General features: G+C 40.7%; 1 protein-coding gene across 1 annotated transcript in view; it reads left to right on the top strand.

Moving 5' to 3' along the window:
* LOC124131496 (laminin subunit alpha-5-like) overlaps positions 1 to 27407 on the top strand; it is a 96129-nt gene that overhangs the window by 39350 nt on the left and 29372 nt on the right. The window contains exons 22-39 of the mRNA XM_048398556.1: positions 135 to 312; positions 936 to 1132; positions 1711 to 1851; positions 4055 to 4207; positions 4376 to 4528; positions 5858 to 5979; positions 6407 to 6547; positions 7235 to 7411; positions 7950 to 8084; positions 10399 to 10548; positions 11451 to 11631; positions 12676 to 12820; positions 20041 to 20285; positions 21527 to 21652; positions 23590 to 23763; positions 24675 to 25116; positions 25988 to 26126; positions 26615 to 27031. Coding sequence (XP_048254513.1) covers positions 135 to 312; positions 936 to 1132; positions 1711 to 1851; positions 4055 to 4207; positions 4376 to 4528; positions 5858 to 5979; positions 6407 to 6547; positions 7235 to 7411; positions 7950 to 8084; positions 10399 to 10548; positions 11451 to 11631; positions 12676 to 12820; positions 20041 to 20285; positions 21527 to 21652; positions 23590 to 23763; positions 24675 to 25116; positions 25988 to 26126; positions 26615 to 27031 — 3416 coding nt within the window. The remainder of the gene's footprint in view (positions 1 to 134; positions 313 to 935; positions 1133 to 1710; positions 1852 to 4054; positions 4208 to 4375; positions 4529 to 5857; positions 5980 to 6406; positions 6548 to 7234; positions 7412 to 7949; positions 8085 to 10398; positions 10549 to 11450; positions 11632 to 12675; positions 12821 to 20040; positions 20286 to 21526; positions 21653 to 23589; positions 23764 to 24674; positions 25117 to 25987; positions 26127 to 26614; positions 27032 to 27407) is intronic.

The following is a 27407-nucleotide window of genomic DNA, read 5'->3' as shown; positions in this document are numbered from 1 at the left end:
TGTAAAATGGATATTTAATGACTGTTACATGTCCAAAGCAAGGGAACAAATGTTAGACAACTTACAGGACTCATTCACAAAGAAAGTAATCCATCATTTTGAAGTTTAATAGAAAATATGTTTGACTGTTTCAGGTGCAAATTGCGAGATGTGTAAACCTGGTTACTATGGTAACGCTACCATCGGGAATCCAAACGACTGCAGCCAGTGTCCGTGTTATGACCCACGTGTTGTAAACACAACTTGCTACAAGGAAGCCAGTGTCATTAAGTGTTTCTGTAACCCGGAATACACAGGCGACCATTGTGACAAGTCAGTACATTGTAGTATTATCTGTAGTCAAAGACGTATATACAACGTCTTTGCTGTAGTTCTTTAGAATACAAAAAACTTCTTTTGCATCAGTGCCAGAAATCCTCTTTTTACACTGTTGTAACACTACTTAATCTTGAGAGTTTCAAAAGAAGTCCTTTTAACTGTCAACCATCCATAACCAGTCACAATACTAATAGCACCTCCCTTCCTAAACCTGTTCACATGCTACTATTAGTGTCTCAACTGGTCATGGATAGTTCACAGTAAAGAGGACTTCTGTTGAAAATCTTAAGATTTTATAGTGTGATGACAGCTGAAAAACAGGATTTCTGGCACAAATCTGACAGAGGTAGTATTCTTCATATTATTAACAATGATAACTATCGTTTAATATTTGCAGCTTCCTCTTTAACTCTGTAGGGGATTATTGTAACAGCCAATATATTCTCTAGGACTGGTTGTAAAAGTTAAATCCCTCTCTTGACTATAGCAGCTGAACTTGAAGGGACCTACGAAACAATTCAGTTTAACATCTCAATGTCCATTTGACATTCAGTGTCATAGTTTATACTCCTTGACTTGACATGAGGTGAATCACAAAATGCTGTTCCCTGTGTCAGGTGTAAACCGTTCCACTACGGTCAGCCATCAACCCCTGGTACCGGAAGCTGCACAGCTTGTGACTGCAACAACAGGACTGATATCTGTGATACAGTCACAGGAATATGTAATGGCTGTGACTCCAACACAACAGGAAACCACTGCGAACTCTGCATAACTGGCTTCTATCGGAACTCGGTGACGAAAGCGTGTGATTGTGAGTATAAGGTTTGACTGTATCAGTTTGGTTTTATGACACTTTGAACAGTATTTCAATTTTATCATGGCATCTTAATGTGGGAGGAAAACCTAGATGTTTACCAATTATTGTGACATTCTACCCCTCCCCCCACCCACACACACACAAAGGTGGTGCTGACAATCCTTGAATAAAAACAGGTCCAATATTGGATTCAAACCCAATGTCATAGGTTTTGGTCACACCTAAGGGAAGCAACCCTGCACAATGGCACAGGCTGATTGTAATAGTCAAATCCCACTCCAAGGGCTGATTGTAACAGAAACTGATGCAGATAATAGTTTATCCTCCCACCCCCACCCCCACCAAACCCCCCTCCCCAACCCATCCACCCCTCCCTCCTCCCCCATGACCCTTTCCATGATTGATGCTGACAATTCAGAATTCAGGTCAAATATTGGATTCGAACCCAATGCCATAAATTTCTGCCACAGCAAAGGGAAGCAACCCTGCACAGCAAAACACAGTCAGTGTACGATTCAACATGGCAGTACACCACATACAACCATTACAACAATGAATATTTAATATTCCAGTATGTGAGTGCAACTCAACAGGATCAACCGACGCTGTGTGTGACCGGTACAATGGCAGCTGTCCCTGTTATCCTGGGGTTGGGGGAAGGAGCTGCAACACGTGTCTCGACAACTACTGGGGCTACAGCACTAGCCCGTCAGGTGAGTGTTGATGGTGGTGGCAGGTATATTATCCCCCCGCCAAGAAGTGGAAGGGGGATATAGGAATGGGTGCTGTCCATCCGTCACGTTTCGTTTTGTGTCTGGAGCAGAACTCAAAAACTATGAGAGAGATATCTTAACCAAACTTGATTGCTACTTGCTCTGCCATGCTCGATAGGCCTGCGCAACTCTTGTCGCGACATGCAGCCTAAGGGTTAACCACGAGGCTATACCACCTTGCTGACCTGAGATCTGTCAGCTGCTGTCATAAGTCAGACAATCCAAAACAACATGGTGCTTCAAACAATGGCAAACAATGGCAAACAGTTATTAGGTGAATGTTGAATTGTTCCAATAAGGAAGCTGACAGATCCAAATGAGTAGCTTGCAACTTTAACAGGTTTTTCATGTAACATTCCTTGTAGGTTGGTTAAAAGTCTGTGGGTGCAAAGTCTGTCAGATTGTTGTGATCATTTTCTTTTGGAAATTCTAGAATTAATAACAAGATCATCACAGTTTGGCAGAAATGTGTCAAAGGGCCCGAGAGATCAGAAGTTAACTTGAGTATTTGCCTTTGAACTTTAAAAAAATAGGATCAGCAAATGATAACACCAAGGCTGTTGACTTAGTATTCCCTCTGACAGTATAGGGTGATAGCAGGTTGATTTAATATCATTTGCGATCTTCTCAAACTTAACTTTAACTGCTTGACGTGTGATCTTACTTCAATGAAATCAAGAGCATGAGGTTCCAAATAATGAATGTTCAGATGAGAAAGATTGAGTCACCAACGAGGATTGTACAGCTTCCGAGTGTTGTTATATGAGTTAGCACGATCCTTTGAATGTAAGTGAGCAGTGTTATGTATCCATAATGACTGCTTTTGCTGTACTTGACATTTTCACTACCTTGGTGTTTAAGATTATTTGACAAGGTTACCAAGAACAAAAACGCGAGCATGCACGGCTGGCGACTGTCACAACAGCTTGATGAACTTGTGTAAATGTAAAATGTCAATGCCAGAGAATAGTCAGTGTCAATTATGTGCAGAAATAGATTCAATTTGGTGTAAAAGACAAAATAGGGGTGAATATTATATGAATAGATCACTGAAAATGAATAAGCACACCTTTTGATGTGGAACTTTGTGAGAAGCACTATCTAAATCTAGCGCTCAATTACATTGTTTATTGTGAGCTTTGTAATGTTTGTCATGCCTGTGCACAGTGAACATAAGATAAAATCTAGTCAATCCTTATATAAACACAGTCAATCCTTATATAAACTGAAAAATGAAACCTAAAACAAGATTTATCAACATTTTAGGTTTCAAGCATACTTTCCATGAACCTTTTGAAGGGGCATAAAATATCTGTTGCTGGCTTATGGTACTTGAATTATTTTTTTTTTAAAAGCATTGTGATTTATCAGCACCTCTGTTGCCTTGTGGTACACTCACTGGGCTACAGATACGAAGGTTGTGTGTTTGATCCTCAGGAATACAGAGAAAGAAATTTGTCATTTTACATTTCATTACATTCATATGTTACAATCTAAACAGAAATTGTATTAATAAAATCCCTGGGAAATAATAATGTCCCAGTTTACGAGATTTAACGAATCTCATTAAAATCAGATCTTAGTTCTCGCTACTGCTAAACAAAGATCTGAGGACATCCCATTACGGGTCACGTCAGACTGACCTTGTGCGAACTTTGACAGACCGACAGAAGGACTGACAAGAAGTCGACATTAGCCAATCAGAAGGCAGCTTTCTCGTGCACTACGGCACTAATTTCAAATTGGCGACTACGCTTCAAAACATATTTTGACAAATTCTCGATTACAAATTTGAAACCTGAACAAAAGAACATTCTGGAATGGCTAATAGATGGTCTACATTGTATGGATTCAGTTGTTAAATCCGTAACTATCATTTGGAATATCCTGGTGTTAACATTTTCGAGGTTGCATTATCAGAATTCAGATTCCTAATGTCACTTTCATGATCTGGTAAGCGACGCTCTGATTGGTCAGATGAAAGGTCGTTCTGACGTGACCCCTAATGAGATGTCCTCAGATCTTTGTTTGGCGGTAGCGAGAACTAAGGTCTGATTTTAATGAGATTGGAGATTTAATCAGACTGGAGAACAATAAGATGACGTCACTGGAAGTCCAGAATGAGTTTTGTTTTATCTTTCAGGTTGTCAGGCCTGCAACTGTGTGGAGAAGGGGAGTACGACCACCCAGTGTGCAGACCAGGGGATGTGTTTATGCAAGACCCATGTTCTCTCCAGTCAACGGTGTGATACATGTGTTGATGGCTACTTTGGTCTACCAGATCAAGAATGTACTGGTAAGTGTATGTATGTATCCATACTGGGATACAGTTGATTAGACACCAGGAGAAAACAAACAAAAATAGGGCTTTGAGGTTAATTTTATGAAAATCTTGAAAATTTTAACAAGATATATTAACAGTGTAACAGTAGTAGGTGTAACTTCCAACTATGTTTTCTTGTAGCATGTAACTGCAATCTGACTGGGGCTGTCGGTGGGAATGCTTCGGTATGTGACAAAGCGACTGGTCAGTGCCTATGCAAGACAGGAGTGACTGGTCGAACATGTGACAGCTGCCAGGCTCTATTTATAGACTTCAGCGACACTGGATGCAAAGGTATTGTCAGGAATGCACGTCTGTCTATATTTAACATCATTAATCAATTATGTTTTAGATTTTCTAACAGAAAATATTCCAATAACCATCCTCGAGTGTATGTTATTATACAGTTATATAGTTATACCAAGGTTTCGTCTGTCCGTCAGTCCAAAAACTTTGTCCGCGCGATTTCTCTTAAACTATTCAATGGATTCATCTCAAACTTAGTACATATAATCTGTGTCATATGGAGGGGTACAGTCAAAAGATAAAAATTGTTTTTATTAATTTTCCATTTTTGTATAAATTTTTCAAACCCTAACCCTATCCTAGCTATTTAATTTGAAACTACTGACACACTAGGTGGGTCGGGGGTATTACTGAGCCACGCTCACTTTTGCCCTTGTTTCCATTCTGTAATGATATATATATGCTGGACCTATTGGCCACAAGAGCTTCATCTCAGAAGAATGGTGTCACCAGCCTGACAACCAAGCACAATGCTTCTTCTGAAAGAGAATTCAGCATAGATCTCCATTCAAAATCACTGTCTCTTCTGGACGAAGCCATGATATTTTATAATTGAAATAGAAGGCTGTTACAAATTGACTTTTAGCTAGAAAGTTATGTTCTGCTGACTATTTGGACAGGAACAGGGAAGGCCTTATGCTACAATACCTTCCTTATGGCATTTTGAATGCTATTGATACTGCGGCTTTATTCGAATCATGAAAGAATTGTGTAATTTGACTGGATATTTATTTTTAGTATTGCGCCAGTTTAACTGCAGTAAAACTAAATGTATGGTGGTGATTGGGCCCAGGACCAAAGTAGAATGAAGATAAATACACTGGATGAGGATGTCCAGTAGCTAAAATGGATGGGGATTTTCAAAGTTTAGAAAATTTGATTATTTTAGAATCTAGGAATATGTATACAAAAGACATCTCTTTCAATCCTATTAGCATTTTGTTATTTTGTTAGTTGATTTCAGTATGTTTTATTAAAGCGTTTTTTGCCATTAACATATTAGGTGATGTCAATGGACAATTTAGATTTAATTGATATGTTATTGAAATCTATTGACACAAGGAGGAGATAACTAACAGAATCGGGTGTTCAGGCTCACTGACTTGGTTAAAGCATGTCATCATATCCCAATTGCTTAGATTGATGCTCACGATGTCCATCACTTGATTGTCTTGTCCAGACTCGATTTACAGACCACTGTCATATAGCTGGAATATTGATTAGTGCAGCAGTAAACAACAAACAAACAAATCTTAACAAGTATGAAATTTTAATAGTTGTTTGTAATTTTCTTTTGTTTGTTTATACCTCCTGCAGGGTGTGATGTGTGTTCAACATCCTTGGGTAATGATACTAGGAAATTGGAAGAAAAATGGCAGGAAACATATACAGTGTCACAGCATATTGATGGAATCCAGGCACAAGACAAAGAACTTCAGGTAAGGACCGACCAGCTTCAAGGAATAGTCTAACCAACATGGAGCAGTGGGATGGCCTAGTGGTTAAAGCATTCACTCACCACGCCAAAGGCCTGAGTTTGATTCCACACATGGGTACGATGTGTAAAACTATTTTTGATGTCTCCTGCCATGATACTGCTGGAATATTGCGTGGTAAAATTACACTCACTAACTCGTACATGAGGCAATATCGAAAGGGATTCAGCAGACGGTCAGTCTTTCAGTTACAGGATTAATCTGGAAAAGCCTGTGTATAATAGGTCTTCTTGTTTTCACATAAAGCTGTTTATAGTCATTGTGACAAAATTATTAATAATTTTGCAAAGATTTATATGAATATCAGTCCAGTTGCCATAAAGCAAAGGGATGTGATGTGATGCTGTACATGAAGTGGATTCTGTTGCAGTCTCTTCACGCACAGCTAGAGCAAGCCATGACAGACCTCGGTCTGACCGAAACCAACAACAGCACGGTCAGTGAGATGACCGCAAACATCACTCTTCAGGAAAACAGCACCAAACAGCAGGTGGAGCAACTCAAACAGAAGGTATTACAGAACTGTTGCAGGATGCATGTAGTCAATAAAATTACACGTGAGGGTTGAAAAATGAGTTTGAAAAATGTTCGGATATTTGCAGATGCGCAGTTTAGTGATTACTGATTTGTCAGTTGAAGCAATATTCCATCACAATGGTGCATCGATCAGAACAGTCTGATGTGAGGCCATCAGTAACTGGAACAATGGTTTAAATTCTTTGCTGATGGGTAATACATGTTGCCTCTTTTCTTTTTCAAACAACAATGCACTGGTGGATGCAGAGAGGCTTTGCAAGGAGTTCTTGTTATCACAAAATGGCGATGTAATACACATTTATGTAAGGGAGGTAACTCTGATTTGTCAGGTGGACCAACCATGTAACAGTAATGTGCTCTCCTTTTTCTAACTCCTACATGCAGCCCTGCAGTGGGGTAATATATAGGCTAAACTATGCATGATGGCCTGTTGTCCACATTCGCAGGGAAAGGTCCCAAGAATAGGTGTAATTATGACTTTATTTGAGTTTTTAGTGTGCTATGGGTGGCCATATTGTACTTTATTACATTTTTCAGAAAACAAAGTAAAGATGGGAGTTTGTGGGTGTGCATGGGAATGAAGAATATTATTTTGAGACTTTCGTTGTGTTATGGTAGCATCTTTAAGACAATTGCCAAATCTTTTTTGTTTTCTCTATAGGTTGCCAGCTTGAATATAGCAGCGGGTCTTCAGAAAAACATGTCCATTTCTGAAGATGCGAGGCTAAACGGCCTCCTTACTGAAAGTTTTAGCACCCTTGACCTTGCTCGAACTGAGACACAGAAAGGAAGAAACTACGAGTACAAGTTCCAGCAGTACAATGTCACAGCACAAACGGTACAATCTTCAACTATTCCTAGCAAAGCTGAGTAGATATTATTTGTTGTAACAAACTGACATCATGAAACAATGAATCCCTTGACTTTGGTAGCCATGAAGCTGTAAACCCTGCCTTCTGGACCATTACTGGATCTTCTGTATGTGAATGTGAGGATGTCACAGTGGAGTGAGTGAGTGAGTGAGTGATGCAGCATGTACAGGAGACTGATGACGATGTGATGTTTCAGTACCGCAGTCAGGGCACTGGAGTGAGTGAGGGATGCAGCATGTACAGGAGACTGATGACGATGTGATGTTTCAGTACCGCAGTCAGGGCACTGGAGTGAGTGAGTGATGAAGCATGTACAGGAGACTGATGACGATGCGATGTTTCAGCACCGCAGTCCGGGCACTGGAGTGAGTGAGCGAGTGATGCAGCATGTACAGGAGACTGATGACGATGTGATGTTTCAGTACCGCAGTCAGGGCACTGGAGTTTGTGAGTGAGTGAGTGATGCAGCATGTACAGGAGACTGATGACGATGTGATGTTTCAGTACCGAAGTCAGGGCACTGGAGGAGGGTCACTCAGTCTCAACTTCAGCCCCCAGTTGGACCGGGCCAACACAACCTACCTGCAGATCACTGGTGACCAGAGCCTGCAGGACATGAGGACGAAGGCAGAGGGACAGGTCAGGTCTCATTTCACTTCAAATCAAATGGTTTTCAAAACCCTATATTGGTAGAAATAAACATTAAATTATAGAACTATACTTTTGTGTATGACCAAAAGCACTAGATATGGTGGATATGAACATTAAATCATACATCAATACTTTTGTGAATGACCCAAAACCCTAGATTTGGTAGAAATTAACACTAAAATAAAGAACAGTTTTTTCGGATTTGACCTGTTAAAAGTATGGTACTAGGGTAGAAAACTATACAGTACCCCAGATACATGATATGGATTGAATGGCCACCATCCATTGACCAGGGGCTGAAGTGGTGCCTTTTTGCTATTTAGGAAATTTATTTTATTTAGTAATTTAAAAAAATAAAATTTGTTTCTGTTTCCATGGCAACAAGTTTGATTGTGACCCTGTTCATAGTGGTGTGTACCTAAAATAGAAATACAAAGTTCAAAATCACAATTCAATGCTATTGTTTTCATAGCTTGATAGCTACTCTTGTATACGGACAGACAGATTAGATAGAAATTCCCTCATCAAGGTGGACTTAAAGTAACAGTCAGGCGATTTGTTCTTTCGAATTTGAGGGGGCCAGGGGGACTTGTCATCTTCTGATGACTCTTGTTATTTATATGCAGACCTTTATTATTCCTCCCAGCATAGAATGCAGAGGGATATAGTCGACGCCTCATCTGTCTGTCCGTCCATGATAATTTCGTTTCCGGAGCAAAACTCGAAAAATCATTCAATAGTTGTTCAACAAAAATTTGCAGATATATCAAACAGATCCTTAAGTGGTGGATTTTTGACATTTTTGCTTTTCTTTAGTCCATGGAAACAATTTGGACTCAAAACAGGATGGGAGTTGATTTCATTTTGGAGCACAACTCAAAAGCTGTTCAGTACCTTTCATCACTACTTGGCAGATATATCAAACAGTTCAGAAGTGGTGCCTTTTGCTATTTGAGGGTTTGGGGCATTTATATTATACCCCTGACCTAAAAAGGCAGAGCTATATAGCTGTACCAAGGAATTCAGTCTCCCGTCCGTCTTTCCTTCTGTCCTTTTAAGGACATTTTTTGTGTTCGACTTGAAAACTTCAAAATAGATTCTTTTCACATTTGGTGAACACTTTTTATACCTACAGGAGAGGTGCAGTGCAAAGTTTGATATCAATATTTGGATTTTCTGGAAAAAAAGACAGCTATATTTCATTTTTTTACTTATCATTTTTTCACTGAAACATTTGAACGATCTATAACTTGAAAACTACTGCATGGATTCTTTACAAATTAAAGGAACAGTTACCATACTAATAGAAGAGATGCAGGGCAAAGTTGTTTTTTTATGTGTCTTTTCTGAAAAAATATATTTTCATGATGTAGACTTTGAAATTTTCTTTACTTCAACATTTTTACGACTTTTAACTTGGAAAACTACTTCATGAGTTTTTCCAATTGGGGGATAGTTTCTCTACCAATAGTAGAAGTGGAGTTCATAGTTTGATTTCAATATGTGGATTTTCTGAAAATAAACAACTATTTTTTTTAATTTTTTTTTAAAATTCTGAAATATTTGTGCTACCAAAAACTAGAAAACTACTGTATGTATTCTTTCAAATTTAGGGAACAGTTTCCATACTAATAGAAGAGGTGCAGTGCAAAGTTTGATTTTGATATGTGTAATTTCTGAAAAAATATGATGTTTTTTATGTTATGAAGTTAGAAATTTCTTTTCACTTCAACATTTGTGCTACCAATAACTTTTAAACAACTTCTTAGATTATTTTCCAATTTGGTGTACAGTTTCTATTCCAATAGGAGAGGTACAATGCAAAGTTTGGTTTCAATATTGTTATTTTATGAAAGGGGGAAGTAGAAATGTTTAGCATGTAAGTTATTAATGCAAGAGAAATATAAATGCTGGGCATAAACCGCTTTGGCAAATTAATGCTTAATGTTATTGTAGTATCGCTTTCAAAATTAGAAATAGGGGGCTCTTATTAGAATATTATTTTGGTGGGGAAAAAACAGTTGAAAGATAAATTTCATGGTTTATGCTGACAGCCTGAAATGTTTATATACGACAGATATATTTTTAAAGAATTTAATTGCCCATAATTAAGGGTGCATATAACACATGAGTGCGTATTACACGCAAATAAATAAATCTTGTCACATTGATCAATCGGAAAGGCTGCTAATTGGGATTGTTCACTAGCCAATATATGAGCAAATATCGTAATGGGCGCTTATTAGAGCCGGGCGCTTATTATGTCGAATACGGTATTATTAGTATTATTGTTTTCATTTAGGCTGCTACTGTAGCAGGACTGCTGGCTAAAGAAGTTGGTATAAGAGAAAACTACAAGACTAAGTCTGGTGAACTCACGGCTAGTGATGCACAACTCAATGATCTGCAGACTAAAGTGAACATGATTTCTGTACACCAGACACAAGCTCAGGTAAAACTGTCATTATTATCATGTCACATTTCACCTTATTGGAACTTGTCCAAAACTTTCCTTATCAGCTCATTAGGACTATATGTGAAATATGTAAAATATATTATGTGAGATTCTAGGAGTGTTATTGCATAAATTGGGTTTGATTTAACAAGGGGGGATACTACCATGCAGAGTATGGTGCTGGTCAAAACAAAATGTCTCAAAATATGCTGTTAATTACTAAATACATTTTTATCAAATTTGTTATCACGTTCAACACTTTTCATCTAAAGATGTCTACTGCAAATGAAAAGGGGTGGAAATCCCACAAGTATTTACAAGGGATGTTCAATGATTTTGCAACTTCAATACAAGACCAAGTCGCAGAATATCTTTTGCATTTTTATTTTTCAATATAATCTCCATTCACCTCAATACACTCTTCCATTTGTCCTTTAAGCTTTTAATACCACTTTTATAGAAATACTCAGATTGGCCCTCTAACCACACCTCTGTGGCAGCCTTTATGTCCTCATCATCCTGGAAGCGTCTTCCACGTAGGGCAGATTTCATTTGCCGGAACAGGAAATAGTCACTGGGGGCCAAGTCTGGGAACTAGGGTGGGTGATTTAACTGTACAGACTTGGTCTTATATTGAAGTTGCAAAACTTATTGAACACCCCTCGTATATGGTGCCGACAATCCAAAGGCTATAATCAGGATTCAAACCAATAAAACCAAGAATCCTGACACAGCCAAGGAACATAACCCTGCACAGCAAAATGCAGAGATTTAGAGTGTTAAAGACACAGATAATAAAATAATGTCACAACTGTTAGATATGAGTGAAATAAGAACTTCACTGACCTGAAGCTGGAAACGAGCCTGTATTGATCGTAGTCTTTGTGTGGGAACTCCAGGCATCAAAACAACAAGCAGAGGCAAACAATGCAGTCATATTAGAAGCCAAGGATGGTGTAAACAACATCACAACTGAAGCTACGGCGTCACAGACAACAGCTGCTAGAGTCTTCAGTGAATGTCAGGCCATTATGTCAGGCGACGCAGCCCCATTACTTCCAGGTGTGACACTCCCAGCAGGTACGTCATCAAACAGTGGTCAAAATGTAACACTCCCAGCGAGTAAACAGTACCATTTTACCATTATGCCACTGAACATGTACACTGAACACACCCACATTTATATTTACTGGCCAATCGGGAAATTCAGTCCCTACCCTTTTGACAAGTGTGACCACACTAAGGTGTTCCTGGCTGCCCTGACAAATGTAATAACACTCAGATGTTCCTAGCTGCTCTGACAAATGTAATAAATCTCAGATGTTCCTAGCTGCTCTGACAAATGTAATAAAACTCAGATGTTCCTAGCTGCTCTGACAAATGTAATAACTCTCAGATGTTCCTAGCTGCTCTGACAAATGTAATAACTCTCAGATGTTCCTAGCTGCTCTGACAAATGTAATAACTCTCAGATGTTCCTAGCTGCTCTGACAAATGTAATAAATCTCAGATGTTCCTAGCTGCTCTGACAAATGTAATAAAACTCAGATGTTCCTAGCTGCTCTGACAAATGTAATAACTCTCAGATGTTCCTAGCTGCTCTGACAAATGTAATAACTCTCAGATGTTCCTAGCTGCTCTGACAAATGTAATAACTCTCAGATGTTCCTAGCTGCTCTGACAAATGTAATAACTCCCAGATGTTCCTAGCTGCCCTGACAAATGTAATAACTCTCAGATGTTCCTAGCTGCCCTGACAAATGTAATAACTCTCAGATGTTCCTAGCTGCCCTGACAAAGGTAATAACACTCAGATGTTCCTAGCTGCTCTGACAAATGTAATAACTCTCAGATGTTCCTGGCTGCCCTGACAAATGTAATAACTCTCAGATGTTCCTAGCTGCTCTGACAAATGTAATAACTCCTTGATGTTCCTAGCTGCTCTGACAAATGTAATAACTCTCGGATGTTCCTAGCTGCTCTGATGAAAGTTTCATGACCTTCGCAGTCCTCACACACTTGGTTCTGATCAGCTTTCATAAACTTTCCCCCAGCATCTGTAGGGTGGTTGTTAGTTAGTTCACCATGAACTTATACCAACTTTGTTCACTCGTTACTTGACAGGTGTTGGCAACTGGACGACTGGCTATGCAAAGCTGCAGGAGGTACAGACAACCATTGCAGCGAAGGTGTCCATCACGGATGCCAATGTGAAGGAATCAGAACGTAAAGCACAGGCACTGGACAGTGATACCCAGAGGGTCAATGAGTAAGTAGCAGACTCTTGTCTTGTCCTCTGACAGTGATACCCAGAGGGTCAATGAGTAAGTAGCAGACTCTTGTCTTGTCCTCTGACAGTGATACCCAGAGGGTCAATGAGTAAGTAGCAGACTCTTGTCTTGTCCTCTGACTGTGATACCCGGAGGGTCAATGAGTAAGTAGCAGGCTCTTGTCTTGTCCTCTAACAATGATACCCAGAGGGTCAATGAGTAAGTAGCAGACTCTTGTCTTGTCCTTTAACAGTGATACCCGGAGGGTCAATGAGTAAGTAGCAGACTCTTGTCTTGTCCTCTGACAGTGATACCCAGAGGGTCAATGAGTAAGAAGCAGACTCTTGTCTTGTCCTCCGACAGTGATACCCAGAGGGTCAATGAGTAAGTAGCAGACTCTTGTCTTGTCCTCTAACAGTGATACCCGGAGGGTCAATGAGTAAGTAGCAGGCTCTTGTCTTGTCCTTTAACAGTGATACCCAGAGGGTCAATGAGTAAGAAGCAGACTCTTGTCTTGTCCTCTAACAGTGATACCCAGAGGGTCAATGAGTAAGTAGCAGACTCTTGTCTTGTCCTTTAACAGTGATACCCAGAGGGTCAATGAGTAAGAAGCAGACTCTTGTCTTGTCCTCTAACAATAATACCCAGAGGGTCAATGAGTAAGAAGCAGACTCTTGTCTTGTCCTCCGACAGTGATACCCAGAGGGTCAATGAGTAAGTAGCAGACTCTTGTCTTGTCCTCTAACAGTGATACCCAGAGGGTCAATGAGTAAGTAGCAGACTCTTGTCTTGTCCTTTAACAGTGATACCCAGAGGGTCAATGAGTAAGAAGCAGACTCTTGTCTTGTCCTCTAACAATGATACCCAGAGGGTCAATGAGTAAGAAGCAGACTCTTGTCTTGTCCTCCGACAGTGATACCCAGAGGGTCAATGAGTAAGTAGCAGACTCTTGTCTTGTCCTCTGACAGTGATACCCAGAGGGTCAATGAGTAAGAAGCAGACTCTTGTCTTGTCCTCCGACAGTGATACCCAGAGTGTCAATGAGTAAGTAGCAGACTCTTGTCTTGTCCTCTAACAGTGATACCCGGAGGGTCAATGAGTAAGTAGCAGGCTCTTGTCTTGTCCTTTAACAGTGATACCCAGAGGGTCAATGAGTAAGAAGCAGACTCTTGTCTTGTCCTCTAACAGTGATACCCAGAGGGTCAATGAGTAAGTAGCAGACTCTTGTCTTGTCCTTTAACAGTGATACCCAGAGGGTCAATGAGTAAGAAGCAGACTCTTGTCTTGTCCTTTAACAGTGATACCCAGAGGGTCAATGAGTAAGAAGCAGACTCTTGTCTTGTCCTCTAACAATGATACCCAGAGGGTCAATGAGTAAGAAGCAGACTCTTGTCTTGTCCTCCGACAGTGATACCCAGAGGGTCAATGAGTAAGTAGCAGACTCTTGGCTTGTCCTCTAACAGTGATACCCAGAGGGTCAATGAGTAAGTAGCAGACTCTTGTCTTGTCCTTTAACAGTGATACCCAGAGGGTCAATGAGTAAGAAGCAGACTCTTGTCTTGTCCTCTAACAATGATACCCAGAGGGTCAATGAGTAAGAAGCAGACTCTTGTCTTGTCCTCCGACAGTGATACCCAGAGGGTCAATGAGTAAGTAGCAGACTCTTGTCTTGTCCTTTAACAGTGATACCCAGAGGGTCAATGAGTAAGCAGCAGACTCTTGTCTTGTCCTCTGACAAGTGATACCCAGAGGGTCAATGAGTAAGTAGCAGACTCTTGTCTTGTCCTCTGACTGTGATACCCAGAGGGTCAATGAGTAGGTAGCAGACTCTTGTCTTGTCCTCTGACAGTGATACCCGGAGGGTCAATGAGTAAGTAGCAGACTCTTGTCTTGTCCTCTGACAGTGATACCCAGAGGGTCAATGAGTAAGTAGCAGACTCTTGTCTTGTCCTCTGACAGTGATACCCAGAGGGTCAATGAGTAAGAAGCAGACTCTTGTCTTGTCCTCTGACAGTGATACCCGGAGGGTCAATGAGTAAGTAGCAGACTCTTGTCCTCTGACAGTGATACCCGGAAGGTCAATGAGTAAGTAGCAGACTCTTGTCTTGTCCTCCGACAGTGATACCCAGAGGGTCAATGAGTAAGTAGCAGGCTCTTGTCTTGTCCTCTGACAGTGATACCCAGAGGGTCAATGAGTAGGTAGCAGACTCTTGTCTTGTCCTCTAACAGTGATACCCGGAGGGTCAATGAGTAGGTAGCAGACTCTTGTCTTGTCCCCTGACAAGTGATACCCAGAGGGTCAATGAGTAAGTAGCAGGCTCTTGTCTTGTCCTCTAACAGTGATACCCGGAGGGTCAATGAGTAAGAAGCAGACTCTTGTCTTGTCCTCCGACAGTGATACCCAGAGGGTCAATGAGTAAGTAGCAGACTCTTGTCTTGTCCTCTGACAGTGATACCCGGAGGGTCAATGAGTAAGTAGCAGACTCTTGTCTTGTCCTTTAACAGTGATACCCGGAGGGTCAATGAGTAAGTAGCAGACTCTTGTCTTGTCCTCTGACAGTGATTCCCGGAGGGTCAATGAGTAAGTAGCAGACTCTTGTCTTGTCCTTTAACAGTGATACCCAGAGGGTCAATGAGTAAGTAGCAGACTCTTGTCTTGTCCTCTGACAGTGATTCCCGGAGGGTCAATGAGTAAGTAGCAGACTCTTGTCTTGTCCTCTGACTGTGATACCCAGAGGGTCAATGAGTAAGTAGCAGACTCTTGTCCTCTGACAGTGATACCCAGAGGGTCAATGAGTAAGTAGCAGACTCTTGTCTTGTCCTCTGACAGTGATTCCCGGAGGGTCAATGAGTAAGTAGCAGACTCTTGTCTTGTCCTTTAACAGTGATACCCAGAGGGTCAATGAGTAAGTAGCAGACTCTTGTCTTGTCCTCTGACAGTGATTCCCGGAGGGTCAATGAGTAGGTAGCAGACTCTTGTCTTGTCCTCTGACTGTGATACCCAGAGGGTCAATGAGTAAGTAGCAGACTCTTGTCCTCTGACAGTGATACCCAGAGGGTCAATGAGTAAGTAGCAGACTCTTGTCTTGTCCTCTGACAGTGATACCCAGAGGGTCAATGAGTAAGTAGCAGACTCTTGTCTTGTCCTCTGACAAGTGATACCCAGAGGGTCAATGAGTAAGAAGCAGACTCTTGTCTTGTCCTCTGACAGTGATACCTGGAGGGTCAATGAGTAAGAAGCAGACTCTTGTCTTGTCCTCTGACAGTGATACCCAGAGGGTCAATGAGTAAGAAGCAGACTCTTGTCTTGTCCTCCGACAGTGATACCCAGAGGGTCAATGAGTAAGTAGCAGACTCTTGTCTTGTCCTTTAACAGTGATACCCAGAGGGTCAATGAGTAAGAAGCAGACTCTTGTCTTGTCCTCTAACAGTGATACCCAGAGTGTCAATGAGTAAGTAGCAGACTCTTGTCTTGTCCTTTAACAGTGATACCCAGAGGGTCAATGAGTAAGAAGCAGACTCTTGTCTTGTCCTCTAACAATGATACCCAGAGGGTCAATGAGTAAGAAGCAGACTCTTGTCTTGTCCTCCGACAGTGATACCCAGAGGGTCAATGAGTAAGTAGCAGACTCTTGTCTTGTCCTTTAACAGTGATACCCAGAGGGTCAATGAGTAAGTAGCAGACTCTTGTCTTGTCCTTTAACAGTGATACCCAGAGGGTCAATGAGTAAGAAGCAGACTCTTGTCTTGTCCCCTGACAAGTGATACCCAGAGGGTCAATGAGTAAGTAGCAGGCTCTTGTCTTGTCCTCTAACAGTGATACCCAGAGGGTCAATGAGTAAGTAGCAGACTCTTGTCTTGTCCTCCGACAGTGATACCCAGAGGGTCAATGAGTAAGTAGCAGACTCTTGTCCTCTGACAGTGATACCCAGAGGGTCAATGAGTAAGTAGCAGACTCTTGTCTTGTCCTCTGACAGTGATACCCAGAGGGTCAATGAGTAAGTAGCAGACTCTTGTCTTGTCCTCTGACAAGTGATACCCAGAGGGTCAATGAGTAAGAAGCAGACTCTTGTCTTGTCCTCTGACAGTGATACCTGGAGGGTCAATGAGTAAGAAGCAGACTCTTGTCTTGTCCTCTGACAGTGATACCCAGAGGGTCAATGAGTAAGAAGCAGACTCTTGTCTTGTCCTCCGACAGTGATACCCAGAGGGTCAATGAGTAAGTAGCAGACTCTTGTCTTGTCCTTTAACAGTGATACCCAGAGGGTCAATGAGTAAGTAGCAGACTCTTGTCTTGTCCTCTAACAGTGATACCCAGAGTGTCAATGAGTAAGTAGCAGACTCTTGTCTTGTCCTTTAACAGTGATACCCAGAGGGTCAATGAGTAAGAAGCAGACTCTTGTCTTGTCCTCTAACAATGATACCCAGAGGGTCAATGAGTAAGAAGCAGACTCTTGTCTTGTCCTCCGACAGTGATACCCAGAGGGTCAATGAGTAAGTAGCAGACTCTTGTCTTGTCCTCTAACAGTGATACCCAGAGGGTCAATGAGTAAGTAGCAGACTCTTGTCTTGTCCTTTAACAGTGATACCCAGAGGGTCAATGAGTAAGAAGCAGACTCTTGTCTTGTCCCCTGACAAGTGATACCCAGAGGGTCAATGAGTAAGTAGCAGGCTCTTGTCTTGTCCTCTAACAGTGATACCCGGAGGGTCAATGAGTAAGTAGCAGACTCTTGTCTTGTCCTCCGACAGTGATACCCAGAGGGTCAATGAGTAAGTAGCAGACTCTTGTCTTGTCCTCTGACAGTGATACCCGGAGGGTCAATGAGTAAGTAGCAGACTCTTGTCTTGTCCTTTAACAGTGATACCCGGAGGGTCAATGAGTAAGAAGCAGACTCTTGTCTTGTCCTCTGACAGTGATTCCCGGAGGGTCAATGAGTAAGTAGCAGACTCTTGTCTTGTCCTTTAACAGTGATACCCGGAGGGTCAATGAGTAAGTAGCAGACTCTTGTCTTGTCCTCTGACAGTGATTCCCGGAGGGTCAATGAGTAGGTAGCAGACTCTTGTCTTGTCCTCTGACTGTGATACCCAGAGGGTCAATGAGTAAGTAGCAGACTCTTGTCCTCTGACAGTGATACCCAGAGGGTCAATGAGTAAGTAGCAGACTCTTGTCTTGTCCTCTGACAGTGATTCCCGGAGGGTCAATGAGTAAGTAGCAGACTCTTGTCTTGTCCTTTAACAGTGATACCCGGAGGGTCAATGAGTAAGTAGCAGACTCTTGTCTTGTCCTCTGACAGTGATTCCCGGAGGGTCAATGAGTAAGTAGCAGACTCTTGTCTTGTCCTCTGACTGTGATACCCAGAGGGTCAATGAGTAAGTAGCAGACTCTTGTCCTCTGACAGTGATACCCAGAGGGTCAATGAGTAAGTAGCAGACTCTTGTCTTGTCCTCTGACAGTGATACCCAGAGGGTCAATGAGTAAGTAGCAGACTCTTGTCTTGTCCTCTGACAAGTGATACCCAGAGGGTCAATGAGTAAGAAGCAGACTCTTGTCTTGTCCTCTGACAGTGATACCCAGAGGGTCAATGAGTAAGTAGCAGACTCTTGTCTTGTCCTCTGACAGTGATACCCAGAGGGTCAATGAGTAAGAAGCAGACTCTTGTCTTGTCCTCCGACAGTGATACCCAGAGGGTCAATGAGTAAGTAGCAGACTCTTGTCTTGTCCTCTGACAGTGATACCTGGAGGGTCAATGAGTAAGTAGCAGACTCTTGTCTTGTCCCCTTATAGCCAAGGGACTCATTTCACCAAGTGATTGTTGTGCTGTGACTTCTGAAATTCCCATGCTTAAACATAGGCTTACAACAGTCATAGCACTCTGACAGCTTTGTGAAGCAGGGTCCTGGATACAATTCTGTATATGCTGAGTTGTTGAAGTTGTTCAACAAATGAACCTTGATACCTACCGTATTCGACATAATAAGCGCCCCGCTCTAAGAAGCGCCCGCGGTGATATTTGCTGATATATTGGCTAGTGCACAATCCTAATTAGCATGATTAGCACCCCTTCTGATTGATCAATGTACACAAGACTTATATATTCGTGTGTAATGCGCACTTGTGTGTTATATCACCCTTAAAGATAGGCAGTTAAATTCTGGAAAAATATATCTGTCATATGTAAACGTATCTAAACATTTCAGGCTGTCAGCACAAACCACGAAATTTACAATGCTTCAACTCTGGGTTTTTTCACCAAAATAATATTCTAATAAGAGCCCCCTATTTCTAATTTTGAGAGTGCCCTGGGCGCTTATTATGTCAAATACGGTATATGGAGTCCTCTGAAACACTACAGCTGCATTTCTATTTTAAACACTATAATGGAGTTTGCTTTTTATAATAACTTTGAAATTTGTATATGAAATTATTAGATATGTTAAAATTAAAGTGACAACTAGCATTTTTACTTTTGTGGATTTCTTCATGATCAAGTTGAAGTTTTTGTGAAATATGTGGAAAACATGCAAACATCCTCATGGCAATGACATTGATACTTCAACCACAAACGTTGTTATAGTTCCCCAGAGTGTTGTTTGGAATAGTTTGAGAATATAGTGTCAGGAATAGAGTGAGTGAGTATGGTTTTACGCCCCTTTTAGCAATATTCCAGCAATATCACGGCGGGGGACACCACAAATGGGCTTCACACATTGTACCCATGTCAGGAATCGAACCCGGGTCCTCGGCGTGACGAACGAACGCTTTAACCACTAGGCTACCCGACCGCCCCGTTAGGAATAGAACAACACAGGTGTTTTGTCGGGCCAAACAGTACAAATAAGTTGACATTAAAAAAGTAAAATGTGTAGCGGACAGCAGAAGTGCATCTCTTCATGTGAATATTGCTCACATTAAAATATTCAGAGTATGCATTAATATTTGTTTATGTAATAAGTGAAAAGTCCAATTATACCTGACAAGTGAAATTAGAAAATGTAAACATGGTAAAAAGAAAACAGGTTGATATTATTTTTAAATATGTTTCTACACCACAGCAATCTAAAAACAAATATGTGTGAGACTCTGGGCCACAAACATTATTTTCCTCAATAAGTTAACAAAGTTTCTGCCATCTTGGATGGATTTGTTTGGATTTTGCTGATTTTAAGTGATCCGAGTTCCTTTTTCAACAAGTATTGATGAATGTACCCCTTTCCTTAGTACATTTCAGATTGTCAGACCAAGAGGCGAGGGTGCAGTGAACGCCATCACCAACTTTGAGAAGGTGATACTCACCCTAAACACCACCTTGACAACAGCTGCCGAAGCAAGGGTAACCATTGCAGAAGCACAGGCCAATCTCAACAGTGTCACCATAGCAAATCTGGAGGCACAAGCTAATGCCTCAAAGGCAGAGAGCGACCAAATACTGGCCATGATTAACACCATCAACTATCAACCGGAGGGTAAGGTGTTTTGTAGCCTTGCTCCAAGGCTGTGCTGACAGACTGTGTATAATTCTATCTTTGCAATAGGCAAGTCTAGATAAGGGGACAGTCTAAGGAAACCAGACCTTTATGGGGACAACTTATTCAGATTATTTATATGAGTTAGAAATTATTTAAAAAAAATAATTATTGCCTTAGAGACTTGTGCAGGTGTAGGTGTTTCGTTTGATTCAATCACTTGGGTCATTGAATAGAAAGAGATCAAGGTGAGGCTCATATAAACTTTATTTTCTGGAAATTTATGAAATAAGGATGTTGGATATAATATTGGTATTTACGTACAAAAATTGTTCTAGTAATAGTTATTTCGGACGAAATGTGATGTTTCACTGTCTAACGTCACTACCAGGCTGACTTTCAAACCCTTATAAAAAAATAAAGGCCTGAAAAGATGCATCCTAGCCTGCCTTAATCATTCCCCGCAAGGCACATTTTTACCTTCTCTGCAGGGTCTTAAGGAAGTCTCTAGATATTCCCGGCAAATGTCTCCACACCATCTCGGCAAACTACTCCAACTTGCAGCTTGCTGAGAAGTATCCAAGACTTCCTTACAGTACCTACTGAAGTAGTCTCCGATACTTCCTCAGAACTAACCTTATATGGCTAATTAAATATGCTTTGAACCATCTCGGTTGAGAAACAGTACAAAAAACGTGAGATCCTCTGCCCTGTGCAACATGCAATCCCATATGTCATTCTTGATAATGAAAACTTGCGTTATGGATGGTGATTCATAGAAAAAAAATCAGTTTTATTAAGAAATGGTACAAACTTGTTTTCTTAAGTGATCTTTGCTCAGGTGAAATAAGGAATTGAAAAAGTTAAACAGTTTTCCATGTTTGTTGATCTACTTTGATATTTGTTTCTTTCTGAAATACATTCAAACACCGTTGTGTCAAACTTTGATGTGTTGAACTTATGGTTGTCTCGAAGTAAAAGCTTGGTCCCTGGGTATTCCTTCCTTATTCATCACTCTTTGGTTGCCAAACCTTGGATAACTCAAAGTATTTACGTTTGTCAGTTTAACTTAGACACAATGGTATTTAACTGTAGTTAAATTAGGTTGGAAAAAAAGTCAATAATCCAATGCAATACACAATGTAAATTTACTTTCCAATATCATCAAATACTTTTTGTCTGGTTTAATGGTTTGATCCTTGCAATTTTTACATGCAATTGTTAACTTTGTGTGTTTTTAGTCTTGAACAGCCGTCTGCAAGGTGTCAACACAAGCATTCAAATTGCCAGAGCCACATGGGTTCCCATTGATGCAAGACTTCCACAACTGCAGCTGAGGGCAGACATACTCAAGACTCGAAGTGGAGGTCAGTTCTCATCCTAAGCTGGCTGTTGAATTTAGTCAGTGTTGTCTACCATATACATTTTGTTATTTTTTTGTTTTATTTTTTGTTGTGTAAAGCCCACTCAGCAGTATCCCAGCTATATGATGGCAATCTGTAAAAAATCAAGTCTGAAACAGACAGTCCAGTGATTGAAAGCATGAGCATTGATCTACACAGTTGGGATTCGATGACCATCAACCAAGTATGCGAGCCTGACATACCAATCCTGTTAGTGGCCTCTTATGACAAGATGGGTTGCAGAAGACCAGTGCTAATCCGAAGACCAATTCTAACCTGGATACTCACGCGCTACCATATATGTACTTCTGATGGAAAGCTGAAAGTTCATTTCAGATTCTCTGGTGGTTGACTTCTCTGTTTGGTTTTATCTCACAATGAATCTAACTTTTAGCCAATATAAAATAATAGGAATACATATCACCTATTTTTATGCTTGTATGATCTCAATAAAAAAAATCCAGCACTGAAAGTTAGGCTGCAAGTTTTTCTACTGAGTACTTGAGACTTGTGCTAGCTGGTGGCTGAACTATCATTGGCCTTCAGTAAGTAGAGCGTAAGCGTAAGAGTAAACCTGATATTTGATACTTGACAGTTATGCCCCAATTATATTTCTGGGTTTGTCAGCACCATACCAGTGCTCGTTGGTTTCACCAATCTGGTTAACGAACTGCATCACTTCAGGCTTTCCTCCACATTAAGTTGACACACTGTGATATAACTTGAATACTGTTCGAAGTGGCGTTCCACCCAACTCACTCACTGCTTGTAGATACATGATGTTATCTGTAGTTTGAGATATCAGGGGTGGTGAGTTTGGACCATACACTAAAAGCCTATTAGTCCAGATCCCACTGAAATACATTCAGAATTAATGAATCATATGGGTTTGGAGAAATGTCCCTTGTTCCAGCAGGAATGTTTCAGAAGGTGATTAATGGAATCAGAACTAACAGGGCTTGAGTGTATCTAAACTAATTGGGGCATGACTAGAGTGAGTGAGTTGGGTTTAACACCGCTTTTAACAGTATTCCAGTTCTATCGCAGCGTGTCAGCTTAGGAAAGCCCTAAGTATTGCAGGTCTTGGATGTTTACCACTTAGGTGAAACCCACGAGCACAGGTGTGGTGCTGACAAACCTAGAAACATAATTGGGGCAAACCGGGCTTCGAACCCACAATCATAGGTCTCTGGTGTGCCAAAAGGATGCAACTCTGCACAGCGAATCGCGGCGCCTTAGACGACTGGGCCTCTTGTGCGCCCGGGGGCATGACTGGAAAGATACTTTGTCTGAAAGGATATTTCCATCTTCCCGAGGCAAGAGAGTTAACTGACTTTAAAAGTCCAGTTTCCACCCTTGCCGAACTACGCTGAATTCCTGGGCTCGATCGTAGCGCCACCAGTGGCTATTATGAGTTATGTCACTTCTATGCCTCTCCTATGGACCAATCAGATTCCACCCTTCGTATCACTTGCAGTTGCTTCAAACAAAATGGTGGCGCCCAGTCAAGACAATCTGATCGATAATCAAGATCTATATTGTGATAAAACGGATCTTACATCGCGAAGTGCATCAAATCACCTGAGGACCTTGATTAAAAACATGAAAAGAATTGACAAATATCTGTTGACAGTGCACATGCTTTGCAAATCCTGCAATCAACCGAAATCTGCCTGACAGTTTATGTACCGGATTTCGATTTCAATGCACGATTTTGGTTGGACTATGCATAAACTCGTTAGTCCAGCCAAAACTCCATAATACCAGCCTAATTCAGCAAGGGTGGAAACTGGACTTTTATAGTCAGTTAACTCTCTTGCCTCGGGAAGATGGGATATTTCAAGTTCATGAATATGTGAATAGTTAATGGATTTTTTATTATGAATGGGATATTTTTTCAGCTGAAGTTAATCAAGCTACCAGCCTTGCCCAAGAGGCTATATTGAAGACTTCAACCACGCAGAGTTCATTGTCATCGGCGAATATGACTTTAGCTAATGTGAGGACAAGTGTCGATACAATTAAAAATCTCAATGACAGGGGTCTACAGCTCACGAGCTCGGTTTCCAACAAAGGTAAATACAAAAGATTGTATGGAAATATTTGACATATCTGTCCTGTAGACAGTGGGTTACAGTCTTGTCATGTTTGGCCAGTAGACTGTAGGTTCCAGGCTTGTCATGTTTGTCCACTAGACGGTCTTGTCATGTTTGGCCAGTAGACTGTAGGTTTCAGAATTACCATGTTTGTCCACTAGACGGTAGGTTCCAGTGTTGCCATGTTTGTCCAGTAGACTGTAGGTTTCAGAATTACTATGTTTGTCCAGTAGATGGTAGGTTTCAGAATTATCATGTTTGTCCAGTAGAATGTAGGTTCCAGTCTTGTCATGTTTGTCCAGTAGACAGTATTCCAGTCTTGTCATGTTTGTTCATTTGAGTGTAGGTTCACAATGTATCATCTAGATACTAAATCTAGACATTTCTTAAGACAAGACTACTGTGAATGAAGTTTGTGCATTCCTGATAAGAACTACCAAGTCAGTAAATAATGCCTCAAATTTAATATAAATATTAAACAAGAAATATGAAATGTTCTTTGAAACAATGGATATGTCACTTATGACTACTATTCCAAAGGGCTTCTGATTTGTTCAGGCAATACTAATATTTCTTCACTCATTAATGTTTGACATCCTTCTTGGTTATTTCAACCTAAAATAATGTCCCTGTCTACTTCACAGTCATGTTATGGAAGAAGTATACCATGTATTAACCACTAAACATACACACAACTTGTTTTTTCTTAAAACCACCCTCTTGATTACTTTTTTTAACCTCCTTTTTCAAAATTGGGATGTTACCTAAATGAATGTCTTTTACAGCTATCTGTAATATTCATAACTTGTTTCAACATCAAAACATCATTCAAATTTTAGACATGTTTTGTTGAAAAGAACTGCAAGTATTTCAATGTTGTTATTTTGCAGTTGGTGACATCGAAGCTCGCATGGACTCCATGACAAGAACAATAGAGGGTATCAGGCAGCACCAACAAACTGTAACAGGCCAACAAGCAAACATCAACAACAGAATTGGCAGTATTGAAGCTAAGTTGCTCCGGGCCAAGGCATTGCTAGGGAAGTTCCGCTATCCTGTCAAGTTCAATGGGTCTTCAGGCGTGTCTATCACAAACCCCTCTAAAGATGTAGCGCTGCCTTACACGGACGTGGAGTTCACTTTCCAGAAGATTGCAACGGTTAACAATGCCCTGCTGTTCTTCTCTGAAAATAATGCCACAGTTGAAGTGCTCAGTGTTGAGATTGTTAATAATCAGGTTCACATGCAGTTCAACTGGACCTCTGGAAACTCTGCCATCACCAGCCTGGCAAATCTTTGTGATGACTGCTGGTTCCGAGTGCAAGCCTCAAGGTAAATCTGGATGATGTAGCAGTTTTTGTAGCTCACCTTATTGAGTTTGGTATGACATTGCTTTGAACAATATTTCAATTATATTATGGCATGTCAGGTTAATGTGGGAGGAAAGCCCATAGTGATGCAAGTGTTAGATGTTTACCACTTTGGTGGAACCCACTAGCATGGGTATGGTTCTCAAAATCGAGAAACATTATAAGGGTGAATTGTGGCACCTTAGACGACTCGGTGACCATATCTTTCAAAATTAAGTGACCTGATGTTATGGTGCTTTGTCGTCTCCATCATAAACTTCAATTGTTTTTAGTTCTCCTTTGTAACCCTTGTATGGCCTTTCTGATCAAATATAATGTTCAATAAAGAAAATCAGGTCAGCTACAGACTTTTCCAGCCTCTATCTAAAAAATCCATTAATGCATGGTATCCAAAAATGTTTCATGTATATCTCATTTATTCATAGGAATCTATGGTAATAGAATACCTGTTTACAATCTCAATGAACACTTGCAGTCAGTTCTGTTACTGTTTGATTAAATTCATGCTTATGTTGAAACGTTTGTCCTTGTGATTTAACTAATACAATTCAGGGTCTAACAACCATCTAATAGGCAATAGGTGATGTCTCGAGATGTCTTATTTCTGAAGGATTTGATTTTTTAAAGAATATTATTTGATGTTTTATTATCATTATAAGATGATCAATGCTGCTTTCTGTAGTGTTATGGCAATAACAGAATACCAAGAATGAGCTGGGAATCAAACCTGGGATGCCAGCCTGACAAGCAAACACTGTAACCAATGGGCTAACTTTAATTCTTTATATGTGGAACAAAGATAGATGTTTTAATGAAGATACAATCTGTGACAGGTATAACACCTTGGTGTTCCTGGCGGTGACGTTGGTGTCGACTGGCGGTGTAGCTGCTGCTGCTGCCCCCCCTATTACTAAGGAGCCATTGACGTTCAACTCGCCACTTTACTTTGGAAGCCTGCCCGTTAGTGTTCAGGTATGTTCAATTTGTTAAATTGTTTGACTATTGTAGGAACTATTTTGAGTGAGTTAATTAGTATGGTTTTACGCCACTTTTAGCAATATTCCAGGAATATCACGACGGGGGACACAAGAAATAGGCATCACAAATGTACCAATGTCGGGAATCGAACCTGGATCTTCAGCGTCTCGAGCGTACGCTTTTAACCACTAGGCTACCCGACTGCCTCAGGAACTATTTTGAAGAAACCATTCTATTCAAATGTTATCTGTGTCAATCATTATATGTGGTGTGAAATAATACAGAATAAAACTTGTTAGACAATTTATTTGAATACAATTGTGCAAGTAGACTGTTGACGGAAAAATGGTTGTGAGCTGAAACAATTCTCATTCAAAAGAAATAAAATGCTTCAATGTAATGCTTTGTTGATTCATGTGGCCTCCTAAATAAGATAAAGTTTTAGTTATTAATACCACTGAAATGTGAACTGTTTTTTTCAGACAAGCAAAGTCAGTAGCCGATCTGGGTTTGAAGGCTGCATGTATGATGTGAAATTCAATGGAGGAGATGTGGAAATATGGCAAGAGTCCATCAATGCTGGGAACACACCTCAGTGTTGCCGAACGCCCACGCCAACACCCCCAACATTGGCTGCAGGGGTCAGCTTCGATGGCTTCGGACAACTGGTGCTGAATGCAGGAGTCCTGAACATTACAGACGTCCCACTGAATATCACCTTCAAGTTCAGGACATTTAACCCCAATGCATATCTGTTCCTGGTTGCAAGAGACAGTGTTCCTGTTATGTTTGGTATTTACCTAAGTAATGGCTACATTGTGTTAGAAATTGGCACTGCCGGTGCCCCACAGAACCGCATTCAGACAACCAACAAATTCAACACGGGAGATTGGTTCCAGGTAAGACTTGGTCTATTAAACAAATTCAAGGATGTCTTCCTGACATTATTGTCTGTAATTTACGCTATTGATGTACATCAGTGTATCCTATTACTTTGCAATCATTAACAATTTGGGTAACGAATAGATTTATACACTTTGGTTAACTCTTTGAATTGGTGCATTTGTGATAATGTTGTGACAGGTGTTTTTCTTGGTGAATAGGTCATAAATGTATGTCCATTTGCATCCATGAGTACAAGTACCTTTACATAAAGGTTGTATGAAGGTTGTAGGGTTGTATGAAGGTTGTAGGGTTGTATGAAGGTTGTAGGGTTACATGAGGGTTGTATGAAGGTTGTAGGGTTGTATGAGGGTTGTAGGGTTGTATGAAGGT

The sequence above is a fragment of the Haliotis rufescens genome, unplaced genomic scaffold (genome assembly GCF_023055435.1).
Source record: "Haliotis rufescens isolate VD_foot unplaced genomic scaffold, xgHalRufe1.0.p SCAF_1, whole genome shotgun sequence".
Taxonomy (NCBI): Eukaryota; Metazoa; Mollusca; class Gastropoda; order Lepetellida; family Haliotidae; genus Haliotis; species Haliotis rufescens.
Note: the sequence above shows the minus strand (reverse complement) of the source record. Positions and strands in the feature narration are given on the sequence as shown.